At 39.0% G+C, this 14,794-nt stretch overlaps 1 protein-coding gene across 1 annotated transcript in view; it reads right to left on the reverse strand.

Moving 5' to 3' along the window:
• Window positions 1-9,821: 9,821 nt before the first annotated feature.
• The window catches only part of LOC108101312 (roundabout homolog 2), a 39,079-nt gene continuing 34,106 nt past the window's right edge, over window positions 9,822-14,794 (reverse strand). Inside the window, 1 exon segment of the mRNA XM_043207914.1 lies at window positions 9,822-11,948. Within this exon segment, the coding sequence (XP_043063849.1) occupies window positions 10,925-11,948 (1,024 nt within the window). The 3' untranslated portion in view covers window positions 9,822-10,924.

A 14,794-nucleotide genomic window follows, 5' to 3' on the forward strand; every position in this document is an offset into this window, starting at 1 on the left:
CCTGTTGACAATCTCGGTTTCAGTGTGTGTCCACACACCCGTCCACCCGGAGTCACCCTCTGAAAAACCCATCTCCACATTTAGAGTCTGGAAACATGCCTGAGCATATTTATGCCCGCTTTTCCTTGTCTTTTCCTCAGACTCTGGATGAATGGCAAGGTTTTAGCATAAAAGTTTCTTGAACTAACTCCGGATAAATGGCATCGCATCTTAGCAATATAATGGACCTTTTTCGAAAATCTGCAGGTTATGGGATATCCAAATGTCTCTGATGTTTATCAAAGAAAAATGTATGAACAGAAAAGCACGCATGGTTTTAATATTTCTTAACAATTTAATACTGACTATAAGACTATCTGCATTTGAAGTTTTAATAGTACACCACATCAAATATTTTACACAGTTTAATTTCCCTTTAAAGTGTCAACGCTGTTTTCAATCCATTTATTTGCATTTAAAATGTTTATTCGCCCTGATTGAATTAGTCTACTTATTCGCCATTTTTCTTTTACTCCCAATACAATTTTTATTAACACAAAAAACCGCAAAAATAATGCAGTTTTTATTTTGATACTCTAGGCTGGCAAAAAAATTAATAAAATTAATTAAACGTCAGCTTAAGCGGCATATCAGTGCAGCATTAATAAATTAACAACGAAAAAGGGTTAAATAAACAAGCAGCAGCAAACGACCACAAACAACAATATAACCCTGCATAAAACACAAAAAAATCAGACCGGCGAACAAAAAGACAAAACAAACAACTTTCATGAAGGCCATAAACAACAAACTAATTAAATATGCGAGGAAAAAATACATATATAATATGGGCATAAAAATATCGAACACAAAATGCCCTGCAAAAAGTAGTTGACATTCTTAATGGGATTGAAACAAAAAAAAAAGTAATGGTTGATTGATTAAATAGCCCAAAACGATGGGTTACGTTTTTTCACTCACATCAATACGTCATGAAAAATAATGGTTAATAAACAACATTAAAGCCTGAATTAATTGCTATGTTTGTAAAGTGAAACAAGTTGTTGCCTTTTGAAAGTAACAGGCTTAATGAAAGGTTTAAATTCAAAATAAAGTAAACACAACAAGCGTCATTGAGCATGTTGTTTATTTCTAAGTTAATTTAAAAAAATTTGCAATAAATGTAAACAGAGAATGCCTTCTCAAAAAGGTTATCACGAAACACTCTTTAATATTGTAGAACCCTCTTGCAGAAACGCAATGGAATTATTAATCAGTGAGCGTATTCGAAATTCTCCAATATAATTAGCATTTTATTTTCCCACACTTCCCCCTTCAAATTCCCCTTTATTTATCGCCGCCACCCAAACACTTTGGCCAAATTAAATTGTCAATTATTGGCAAACAAGCCACTAGGCGGTGGCTACCAGCGAAAGTCATGCTCATGCCCATAAAGTAATGAAGGCGACCGCCGATGTGCCACGCCTCTTTGGGCTCGACAACGCCCACATAAAACCACAGTAGCCTGCATTTGTTTGCTTGTTGGTTAAATGAAAAATATGCAAGCTGCAACCGCAGCTTTAACCAGAGCCCGACGCATTTGTCATTCTTTGGGGCCAGGACACCAAACACACACTCACACACACACACACATGCAGAGCAAAAGCAAACAAATATGCGACAGGGAGAAAGTCCTGGCCCAGGACAACCATTCGCAACCGTTTGCCAATATTCAAATAGCAAAAAGTCAGACATATTCTCATTAACATAAAACATAAATATTTACTTATGCCACATTCACACACACACACACGCAGAGAGAGACACACACACACACACACACTCACTGGACATTTCTATTTGAGTTGGTCGAAAGGGATTTCCCGCTTTCCTGCAGACATTTCCCTTTGCCTTTTGCATTTTTACGCCATTACGTGCTGTCTGAGGGGCGCAAGGGCGAAATGTGTGCTAAAATGCCATTTCCATAAATGCAAATCAGTTTGTTTACTTCACCCCCTCCCCCGCAATAGCCGCATATATATCTTCCACAAATAGTTATAACTTTTGAGGCGGTGCAACGGCAACCCACCGAATAAATTTATTCCACTTCTTATTCACTTTTTATGCTCTTCGTCTTTTTTTTCGAGGGGGCGTGGCAGAAGTGCAACATGCAACTAAATTGATATTCGCTGGTTACTTATGGGTTGCACGTAATTGAAGATGCAACGGATTGGATATTTGTGGTGGTGGGAAAAGGAAAACGATTTGCCTGAAATTGAATTTTTATTAACGGATTTTCCGATAAGATTTTTAGAGGTTGATAAAGAAGAGTTTGCTTAATACGTTATATACAAAACCAATAAAAGAGATATCTTATATTATTTCTAACTTATTTTATTTAAATACTATAAAGTATTTTATCTAAAGTAAAACTAAACAATTTTCCATTATCCTCAACCAATAAAAAGGAAAGTAAGCTAATTGCTAAGTGCGCAGTAATCGTTTGCTTATCGGCAAAAGTAATCGGGGTTACGCCCAATACATTAACATTTCAGCCAGTTGATGCCCCTTGAGTGCACACTCCACCTCATGCCACATCACTCCAGTTGTGTCTTCATTTCCCTGCCGAGCAGAAAAGCAGTGGAAAAACCACCAACAAGTGGGGCACACACTACCACCGTCATTAAATCAGAAACCAAACAAAATATTATAGAGCAAGCTGAAAAACGAACTAAAGACAGAAAACCAAAAACAGACTGGACGCAGACCCAAAAACAAAACTAACAAGAGTTCTTCTCCGAATTTTCAGAACACCGCCCAAGTCATTAGAATTCCTTTTTTGAAAATGTTATGCACAAAACTTGGCAAAAAGGAGCATGGCAAAGGAGTGCGACCAAAAAGCAAAACGAATTTCATTAAATTAGACGTAACGGAAACAAAGTCGTTAAAACTTGGCAATCCCCGACTTTCTACCGAAACTCTACCGAAACTCTACCTTCTCTGTTTTTGAAATGCAATGCTAACGATTCACCAAACGAGCATTTCCCTTGGTGTGTGTTTGGGTGTGTGTGTGTGTATGTGTGTGATGTCCTGAAGTGGAGACCCAATGCGTAGCGCATTGTCCACTTGGCGCTCTTTGGGCCTTGGACGACTACCAACCCGTACAATGGCATTTTAATAAAACTCAGGCGAAAATCCCTTAACTGAGGCACACTCACCCGTACACACTTAAACAATTTTCGTGAGCGCATTTAAAACGATTGAGCTGGGAAAATGTGATTAAGGGTGGAAGAACTTTTAATACTCTTTATTTTAAATCTTAAATTGATTTTGTTAAATGAGTTACCTTTATAATATAGCTTTTACATAAAGTTCTGCAATTCATTAATTACTATACTATGGTATACTATACTATATATAGTATATATGTATAGTATAATTTAAGAAGCCAACTACTCGAATCAACCCCTTGCTACCCTCTAACTAATGCACCTAACTACCTTTTCCATATGTATTAGGAGACTCTTTTGCTGGCTACGTTTGAGAATCAAGCCGAAACCAACTTGGTTCCAGCTGCCCCTTCCACTGGCTGCGACCCTCAAGAGCATTGTCTGCTAATAGAGACTTGACTGAACCCAGCGGGAAAAAGATGTGGAAAATATGCTATTTTTCAGTGGTTTCTTCATACAAGCGGAAGGGCAAAAAACCTCCTTCACCCCTTACATTTTTGCCGTCTCTCCTTTCAAAATACACGGGGGTGACACACAAAAGGAAGGGGTAAAGGAGGTTTGCAGGCCAAAAACCTGTGGATGCTCTGGCTGCTGAAAGCAGGGCAAAATCCAGTGGACCTACGGCTGCTGATTGCAGGGCAAAATCCACTGGACCTACGGCTGCTGAATGCAGGCCAAAATCCACTGGGTTTTGGCCTTCCCGCTTTACAGAATTTCCACATGTAAAAAACAATACTTTTTAATTTGGTATATGCATTTATTAATCTATATACAGTCCAAGGACCTTTGTCATAAGTATTTTTGTATATTATATTTTTTTGCCTCAGTGAACGATGAACGCAGATCATCTTGATATTGGCGAAGACTGTAATTGTCGTTTCTGAGTGACTCTGAAAATAAAAACCATAATATATTAATATATAACATATTAATACAAATCAAAAAATATATAAAAAGTATTGGGAAAAATAGAGAAATTTAGAAAAACAAGTATACTTACCATACAGTACGTTGGAGAAATTATTATATGAATTTAAAAAAAATGTAATTACATAGTAACAAGCATGGCTATTGAAATTTATTAAAAATGTAGTGAGTACTTACAAATGCTTCTGGATTGACTTCGGCATCGAAGTCCAAGTGGCCGAGTTCTTCAAATGACGAAATCGAAATGTCCGCTTGCGCACGTTCAGATTTGCCATTAATATTGACATATGGGCCAGAATCTTTGATGTCGAATCTATTACAAATTTTATGAAAAGAAACATTTGTTTGTTCTTGTGAAATTGAAAAATAAATTTAAATAAAAAACTTACTTACTTACTTGACAACCGCCTCTGGCGGCTAATATTTAGTTTTCGTAAAAATGCTTATGTTCACCATATCCGTAACGCTGAAATAAGGATATACAAACAAAAATATTTATGTTATAACTTACCTTTATCTTGTTTTTTAGAATAAACTTAACTTTTTTTCACTTTTGACACATTTTGCACGACATTTTATACTGATGTGACCGTGCATATTCTGAAGAAAGACAATAATTAGTCACAACTTCGTTGTAACTTAAGGTCATATTCAGAAACCCACCCCATTTAGCGGTCCGAAATTTTCTACTCCTACCCGTACGCCTGCTAAAAGAAGCAGGTTTTCAAGTACTCTAAAAACCTCCTTCCCACTTTCCCGCTGGGGAAGTGTCCTGGTGCTCCTCAGTGTGAGTGTTTGTATGTGTGTGTATTTGTATGTGTGTTAGTTTGGGATCCACCCCAGTTGGCAGTGCAATCCGTGTGGGCCACGCTCATTTCATGCAATGGCAAATTGCCATTTTTAGTTGGCCATTCGATGTAACCGAAACTGGCTACCATTTCGACCATTGCCATCCTACAAATTAGTATAATAAAACGTTTCATAAAGTGGGGCCATACACTGGGGAAAAACAAGGGGGAGAAGGGAAAGGCCACAAGGGTTTCCCTTGGCTCGGGTTTCAGTTTTAGATTTGGCCTTCTGTACTTTCTTTACCTTTCTATTTTTAAATTTAAGTACGAAAACAAAGGGTATTTTATATTATTTTAAATATATTTATTTTTGAACATCTTTAGTTAAAAATATTTAGTTTAATAATACCATCACTCAAAAAAATCTAACACATTTCTTCATCTATTAAATTTTTAGTATTTCAGACTAACTTAAATTCGAATGACCTTTCGTATATTCTTCTTTCTTTTTTTATGCTCATTTAATAGTTTTGTTTGCATTTTTGTGCTGGGAGCCCTCCTTCTTTACGGCCACTAAGTATCCATTACATAACGAGCAGGGATCTGTTCAGTTCAAGGGGGGTGGTGACCCCTCCCTCCTTTTCTGGATATTTATTACGGCTCTGGCCCGAAAATGTCATTCGAAATCGTATTATCCCCTGGCAGCGAGTCTGAGGGGCGTCAATGTCCTTAACTTCTTTGAAATTGTCGCCATATTTCGCAATTAGAATAGACGCAGAGCGGGAAGAAAGAAGGAGCCAAGGAGGATGACAACGTCCTCGACGACGACTGACACATTCAAGGAATTACAACGCCAAAGGCCCGCGGCAAAGGACTCACAAAAGGCGTCCAAAATGTATTTTATGGCCTGTTGAAATGTCTCGCGCTTTGTCTCCGCTTTTGTCCTTCCTTCTTTCTGCCTTCAAAATGTCCAGGTTGTCATGTCCTTTTGGGCAACGAGGAGGATATATTTTCCAGCCTTTGTTCTGGCAGAACGTAATGTGTTGATTGAATAAACGAGTTGTAAAAAGTTGTGTCATAAAATCATTTATTGTGTACCTGCCATTCGGCTTGTAAGCTTTTTGAATTAAAGAGATTTAAACAAAGTGAAAAATAAACACTGTCAACAGAATCTCTCATGCTCACCTTAATTGCGTTAGTTAACTAGATCATAAATTAAACAACCCCAACACATCTTCACTTTAATAATTAAAAGGCATGCTAACTAAATTTAATATCTGCAACTACCAAGTTCCCAGAGCAGTCACTCAAAACAGGTAACTTTACTCCGGGTGACTTCCATTTGTCTGCCGCTCCTCGAGCTCATTTATTTTAATGCATTTTACTAATTACTCACCGAAGGCAAAAGCCGGACCAGAACTACCCAAGAACAAGACGTCCAAGTTGAAACTGACCGTTTCGGGGAGGGGAAAATTAAACTTTTTGACTAACTCGACATGTAAGTTTAGCCATTTAAAGCCGAAACCACGGCCAGCATTTCATTTAGTTGCCAAAACTTTCTGTCGGGGGCATTTAATTAGTGTGTGTACGTACCAGGACTCGACTTCTGGGGAGAAAGTGAAAGAGAAATGTGTAATCAACCCTTGAGGGCTCCCCATGCTGAGCTGCAAAGACCATTTTCAATTAAGCTGCGACTGTGTGTGAGGCAAGAAATACATAGCAGGGAAAAGCCGAAAAATCAAAAATAACATAATGGACAAATTAAAATGTTTGCTCAGCCCTACAATAAACGAAATTCCCCACTAGATTTGAACCGTTTTTTTTTCTCCTTTCACCAACATTCCTGGAAATTGTTTGTATTCTCTGTCTGCAGCACTAACATTTTTGCAGTTGTTGGGGAGTCTAAATGAAATTGGTTTTGCACAGGCACCGAAAGGCAATTTACCAAATATCTCCGCTTTACATGCTGTGTGCTAAAAAGTTAAGAGGTGTGGGTTCAAAAACAAAAGCAAAGGTCACTTATTTTATAGAAAGGAATTGAGGGAAAAAGAACATGATAACCATTTAAACGTGACTTGTTTGGCGTTCAGTTCAAAGCTTTGATTTTCAGGAAGCATTGGCTAAAACATTTAAAAACGATAGTGGGTCTTATTGTATTTTATTGGCAGTACAGAATAGTTTTTTTGGTATACCATATGCAGCAAATAGTATTCTACGATTCAAAACAACTTATCTTTGCATTAGATTTTATTATTATGATATCTGATTTTAGTATCTGTGGCCGCGAAATGTTCTTGGCTAATCTCATCGAATTGCCCCAGCATAATTTCCTTATCGAAAGGCAGTGGAAAAAGAACGGCTTCCGCAGGACTTGTCCTCATTTCTGTTTTGTGTTATCCTTCTGTTTTGCAGCACTAGCAGGACACAGGACACTTCAGCGGAGTCCATGGAGCATTTTTATGGTCACTCAAATGCGCATAAAACTTTGTCCCCGCATGTGAGTGTGTCTCTGGTCTTTTACGAGCTTTTTTGCGATGCTGCCAAAAGCTGCTGATTAAACTTTATGGCAAATTTGCTGAATCAGTGCTTCGCCGCCCCCTTTGTCCTGCCACTCCCCCACAAACAGCTCGCACACTCGACTGCCTAAATACAATCAAATCAAAAATGCCACCCGCCACATCGCAGCTGCAATGTTTTTACGATGCATCAAATTTGTGGAAACTAATTTTGTGCAAATATCCCTAATAAGGCAGCTATTTGTATTCATTTACTGTGGGTTTCAGGAATTTGCGATTCGGAAATCATATTTTAAGCATGGAAACGGATACTGAAAATAAATTTATCGTAAAAGTAATTTTTTACTATATTTATTTATAAATTCCTTTTAAAGCCTTAATACTTACTGTAAGCCCACTTATTGATGCCGCCCAAACAATAACAACTTCCAATATAGTATTATTTACAAAATGCATTTAAATTTTATTTGTCACATGTGTTGCACGCACAAAGAGCTTGTAACGAGGGAAAAGGAAACTTTTTAGTTGGCGAAATGGGAGAGAGCGTTTTACAGCATTATCCTGCGTCGTTGTCCTGTTTGGTCCTCGGCTCGGATCGGGCAGCAGCTGGCTAAACAAATTGAGAATTGATTCTTTATAGACCATTAGTTTTGATTATACAATAGTTGGCTGGGAGCGGGTGTGGCTGGACGAAGGAAAGGTCTTCGGCTAGACGACATTCAATTGAACGCTTCAACGCCTATCGGGCAATTTGGTGCCAAAAATTATGAGCCTGCCATTGCTATTATAGTCCCACGATATATGGGACAGACTCCACTGCCCCGCTGCCCGGGAATGTGGGGATGTTTGCTCCATGTTCATGATAAATTCGGGCTTATTTATCGGCACGGCCAGTGGCCAGTGGCAATCGGGAGCGAGTGTTTCGGACACTAAGGCTATTTGTAGTTTCGGCTTGGCTAGCTGCTTTGTCAGTTGGGAGTGGGATGTGCGTAGGATGTGCCATGGGGAATCAGATCGGGCGGGGAAATCGGGTGGCGAAATCGCCGGGCATTCATTCGGGGGTGTCGGAGTTAATGGTGTGGGCCCGGTCACTGATACATTAGCCTGGGCATTCACTGCAGCTGGTGCTGCTCGAGCGGCAAAAGCTTAAAGTTCATCCGAGGGTAATAAGCCGGCAGTGCAGTTAAAGCCTTCAATTGGAATTGGAAAATAGAAACCGAATTGGGGATTCCAAATTCGTTTAGTTCTGGACTGAATTTGGGTGCCCCACCAATCCTATACGTAACCTGTAAACCAAAAATAAAGTTATAATAAGCCAACACCTAACCAACTCCTAACATTCTTATTTAATCGGAACCTTTAAAATAAATCTGTTTGCTTCACCGTAAATAAAGTTCATACTATAGTTTATTTAATAACATCCTTCTTATGACTATTTATCTGCATTTATTTCAAAATAATTCCCACTATCTTCTGAAAGCACATACCCGAAACTAAGTAAGAAAAAACTTCCAATGCTATTACGCTTCATTAAATCAAATTGATTTTCATTTCATTTGACTTCTCTCCATGCAAACATTTAAATATATATGTATTTGTTATAAAGCCTGGTTTGGATGTAAATTCAAAGAGCTTGAATATGGAAAACAAAAACAGACATACATAAACTGTCAATAACAATTTGCAACAATGCCTGCAATCCAAAATCGAGAAACAAAAAATCAATGGCAAACAAAAAGAGCCAGGAAACTGAAATAATATTGTTTATCATGAATTTGCAATTGCAAATGTTATACATTTAACGGATGCAAGTGCGGAGGTTCCGGGGACAAAAACAATGTCTCATTAGGGATCCCTACATTAATGATTTTGTAGGACAAATTGGGCTTTCGGCCAGGCGGACAAAGTGCATAATTAATTAGCTGGCCATCGGTGGAAAATCTGCCGCTCCCCGGGAATCAGTTTTGTGGAAAGTTTTGTGGGCAGGCCGCAGAATAGTTGGGTTTACCTGAATTTTCCACCCAATCCAGGCCCAGAAAATGAATTCAAATCACAAAATCCATTGAATTGTCCAGCACCATGTATGCACAACTGTGCCGTCGCCAAATAGTCCTTGCTGAAATGGAAAATTGCGCACACATTAGAGCGGGATTTGCCCACAAAAATTTTGCTGTGCGGCTAACAAAGGTACGATTCATAACTATAATTTTTGGGATAGGTATTACTACCATTAACCAAACTAAATGGCTATTTTGAAAGCACTAAGGAAGCTATATACAATATAAAAAACCCTTCGATAAACCTCGTTTAATAAGTAAATAAAAAAAGTGCGTTTCGTAAATATAAGAAAGCTTGTCATATGGTTACGAAACGCACTGCATATTTTCGGATTACTTTTGTATTTCTTTTATTTTTATTTTTAGGTTTTCTCATTGCATAATTTATCAATTAATTGATTAGTTTAATATTATTTGTTCTTTTTTCAGCTAAATCCCCATATTTGCTGTAATCCGTTCACTTTCGTTTTTTTCTCTTTTTTAGCTATTCGAACTAAGTCTTGTGTCAGTTAATTACATTTTAATGCTTTAATTACATGGTTTAAATGTAGATTTAGTCGTTCGCTCTTGAATCATTTATGATATTTTACATTTAACAGCCTTATTATTAGCATTTACTTAGCTTTTTGCGGGAGGTGAGTTCTATTCTTTTATCAACACACAACTAATTGCATCGTGCTCTGTTCAAATAACTCTAAGTAATATTTCTCGTTAGGGTTGGGTATTCTCGTTTGGCTTCAACATTGGTTTCTTATCCGTGGGAACATTTTCTGCAAAAGTTCGTAATGCTTTTCTACAAACTTTCAGAGATTTCTCTTGCGTACTTACTTTAGCTACTTGCGTGCTATTTTGAGTCGGTTTCTGTTTTAAATTAATATTACTTTTTTCTTGCTCCAAATGCAATATTTTAAATGCTTTAGGGTTAAGGTTTTATATATAGGATATAGTTGGGGGCATTATATTTACAAGCCAATCATTCTGTATTTCTTTACATACATTTCGTTGTTGATTTTTTGGTTTGGAGACTACCTTTGGGAACTATCAGTGAGTTCTGGTGGAAGTTGAGATGGGCTATGGGTTGGATATTATAGGTCTAATAATAAAAGGGTTTTTCTAGAATTGAAGGATATCGATCTAGGGGAAATATAGATCACTAAATCAAAGAAAACTATTGATATGAAATATGGAAAGCGCTTAGAAGAGTTAATAAATAAATATTTTTGTTTATCCTAAGCAATTAGAAATCAAATAGAAGCCCCTAAAAAACCCTTACAACATTCCACAACCCAACTTCCACCAACCAACTGATATAATCCTTCTCTTTATCTCCTTAATGCAATCCTTTGGGGAAATGTCACAACTGAACCTCTAACTTATTGAGCAACTCTCTATTGACCCAAGCATTAGGTTGAATCTGAAGCCATGGCCTAGACATTGGCGCTGGAACCAAAACTACTCAGGAATTTGCTATCGGCAGCTAAGCTGTTTACACTAGCTAAGGACTTGTTGTTGTCACCTGATCCTGCCAGGAAGGGATGATGCTGCTGCTGGTGCTTGAAGGACTGGTAGGCATCCGAGCTCACCGCCGACCAAGTTCCATCCTTGGCCTTCACATACAGATGCTGTTTGCTGGGCTGCTTGCTGCCGAAATGATAGTCCCCGGGAGCGGCGATCGAGGCGCTGGAGGCCCAATCGTTGAGCAATTGGTTGGTGGAGTTGCACAAGCCCAAGCCGGAGAAGTCCCCGCCTTCCGAAGGAGGACCTCCGGTCAGAAAGTCCATGGTTCCGTTGCTGCAACCATTTGCATTAGCATTCATGTTACCCTGCCTCAGACCGGACTTTCCCAATATGTTGTTCTCGCTTTTGTAAAGCGTTTTCGGCTGACGCTGGCGCCTCAGGGTTCCTGCCCCACCACCACTGGCCATCTGAGCCGCCAAGGTGGTGTTGGCATAGGCGCCGAGTCCCTGTTTCAGGGCATTGCTGGCCAGGAGGAGCTGCTGCTGCTGGTTGAAGGGATTCGTTCGCTCCGACTTTCCTTCCAGCTGATCCATTTTGTTCTCGGTTATGTTGATCTTCTTGGACTTCGCAGGCGAGGCTGTCAAAATCGCTGTACTCGCCGTCGAAGTGGTCATCAGATTAGGCTGCTGTTGCTGTTGCTTCGGCTCGAGGCATCCGTAGTGGGCACTCGGTGGTGCGGAGTACATCCCGGTGGACTGGTAATCGTTGCCCTGGTGGTTGTTGTTGTTGCTGCTATTCTGGCCGGGTTTCGTCGCATAGCGATTCTGGTAGAGCTTGACATTGGCCACCACATTGGTGGTGGCATAGGCCCCGCAGCTATCGTACAGGGAGGCCGAGTGCGCACCACCACCCATCGGTGGTGCGCCGTGGGTGGGACTTTTGAATGTGGAGCAGGCGACTTCCGCATAATCGGGCATATTCAGTGGTGACAGTCTGCAATCGGAAAGAGGTGGAAAGTCCCCAGATGAAAATTGATTCAGTACAGAAATGGATGTGAATACAAACACTTAGGAAAATATTTATCGTTTAATTAAATGTGATAAAAAAATTTATTCGGTTTTAAAAAAAATCCTTTCCTTTTTGCCTTCATAAATATATTATTTTTTATATCTATTTTTCATGTTGATTTATTTCGAGTGCACATAATTTTCTGTGTATTTATGCCTGTCTGGGGTTCACATCAACGATTTCATAAATCATCCGATGTTGTTGTTGATGGGAGGAAATTGCTTTTGTTAGGAACTGAATGCAACTCCGGAAATTGTTCCCATCTCACACCTAGTCATTAAAAATTTTGTTGCAATTTCCCTTTGTATGCCGCCAACCGTGGCAATTGCAATTTGGTTAAATATGGCAAATACAATACAGAAATTCCCCCATTAGCAATTCAACTTTGTAATTAGAGGGAGTTCTGCAGGAGGTTCATGAATTAAAATGGAGCCGCGCAGGAAATGGAGAGGTGGAAAAAGACGCGAAGGATCCGAAATGGGGGAGTGGGAAAAAGCTGGACTTCCATTCAAATCAAACTTTTATCCATGCGAGTTCCTGCCAACACAAAAAATTAACGTTCCCCGAGTCAGACGCAGAGTGAAAAGCAGCGGAAAAACTTTTTTATTGCGCAAATTTTTACACACTAATTAGCTAATGAGATAATGCTTATCTATCGCTTTGCTTTTTGCCAATGAGTTCTCGTTAAAATTTACTGAAATGTTTCTGGAGGGTGCAGGAAAATGCAAATAGTTTTGGCCATTTCACGGTGGTTTGAATAGTTAAGGAACTAAAGATTAAAGGAATTTGTAAAAAAGCTAATGACTTAACAGATTTTCAAGTACAGCGGTACACTCATTTTGGTACTTAATTTAAATATGTTAAAATCTTCAAACCAATACGGTTGACCCAATTAAAAAGCACATTCCGTCAGACGCCTGAGAATACGCCAAGTAATTTGAATTTTTCCAGCTATTAAGCTGTGGCCTTAAGGACACTCGGGAAATATCAAAATATGCAGATCTGAAGAGTTTGCGCTTTTTCCCCGAGGACTATCAATTTTTAATTGTTAATTTAGCGGTGAAAATTGCGTTTTTCCAACGGGGGATGGTTGGCAAGAACTCCTCGAATCAGACAACAACCCGCGAAAGAAATTAAATATTTTAATTGGAAATTTTAGGTAATGACGCACGTGTTTCAGGGGGAATTTCGATGGGAGTGGGAGTGTTTATGTAAACAAGGAGAATAAAAGAAGATCCTGTTTGGGAATTTGGTATTCCTGTGCTTATGTTATACTTTTTACGACTTTACAACGTTGTTAAAAGTGAGCAGCAGAAGGAAAAGTTCGGCGCTCGCAGGAATACAACGGAAAAATGGAAACGGAAATAATGAAAATCGCGTAACGGAAGTGGCAACGGTAATGGGGGGTGGGAAATGGGTGGGAGGGGGGTGGGGGTTGGAGCTATGCGAGGGTGGTAGGAAATGTTCCAAATTGTAAGTGAAGTGGAAAGCGATGGGGGAGGGTTAAAGGTGGGCGGATTTTTCATTCAAACAGCGCAGAAAGGAAGTCTAAACAAATAAATGCGTAAAATGCCGCAAATAAATACGCGAAAGTTTTCCGGCTTGCCAGAGTGAGACAGGTGTAAAAAGAGCGAGACGGCAATATGTCGCCAACAGTTGCCACTTTTTTATTGCCTCTTGTTTGGATTTTGTTTTATTTTTTGCATTACTGCTTTTGTTTTATTATTGTTGCCGCAACGGTACATTAAGCTTTAAGGAAAGAAAAGAGAAACACAAAAGAAAATTTGTTTTTCTATATAAATTCCTAAGTAAGAAGTAAGAAGAAAGCCCAAAGGAAGGGAAAGCACAAATGGCCAGCTTGAACATGGCCCAGGGATTAGGCTCAATGGAATTAAAGCGATAAAGGGCGAATTTTTTAAGCTCGGAAAAACTTTCATCAGAATTTTCAAGAGTCATTTGACAAACTGAGAAAGATTTATTTAGCTGAAAGTCAGAATTTGATATCGGGATTGAAGGTTTAGAAGCTTCTAAGAGTTCAGTGACAGCTTAATACTCTTGGATGTTGGTGGAGATTGACAAATTAAAGAACATATTTTTCGGATAAACAAGTTTGAGTGGCAGTTTTTGATTAGAGATGGCAATTAACTAAGCGAACTTTGTTGCTAAATTAAATCTTCACAGAATTAAATTTGTATCCATATAAACTTTAAAACGGATTTTTATTTAACAGAGTGCATGTGAAATTCATTTTGCCCAAAGAAAAATTCATTAGCCTTTAAAGAAAACCGCCAGAAAGAAAATGTAAAACCAGAGCGAAATAAACCAGGGAGATAAAACAGCCCGGGGAAATATGAATGAGTTGCGTATATGGAAATTAAATAACGGCTGCATTTCGCCCTCCTGCCAACGTAAACATTTTGATGCCGGGGCAAGTTACCATGGCCCAAAGTAAAACCCGTTCAAGTGTAACAATTTAATGGCGTTTGTTGTTGCTGCGGTGGCTTTTCGGATGGAGAAGAGGGTTTTACCACTGCGAGGGTGGCTCGGTTTTGGTTGGGGAATCTTTATGGTGGCAGCGGTTGCAGCTCCACAGAATATCTTTTACGACCCGGCTCGTAAATAGTGCTATGGATCTTTTACTTACAGGAGAAAGGAGTACTTCTGATTTCATTACACAAAGAAAAATTGGATTGCAAGTCAAATCATCTGAATTTCAGTGCTAACTTTAATGTTTATTTGTTAAAGTTTTACTTTAAAGTGAACTCTATTTT

This window comes from Drosophila ficusphila, unplaced genomic scaffold (genome assembly GCF_018152265.1).
Source record: "Drosophila ficusphila isolate 14025-0441.05 unplaced genomic scaffold, ASM1815226v1 contig_412, whole genome shotgun sequence".
NCBI lineage: Eukaryota > Metazoa > Arthropoda > Insecta > Diptera > Drosophilidae > Drosophila > Drosophila ficusphila.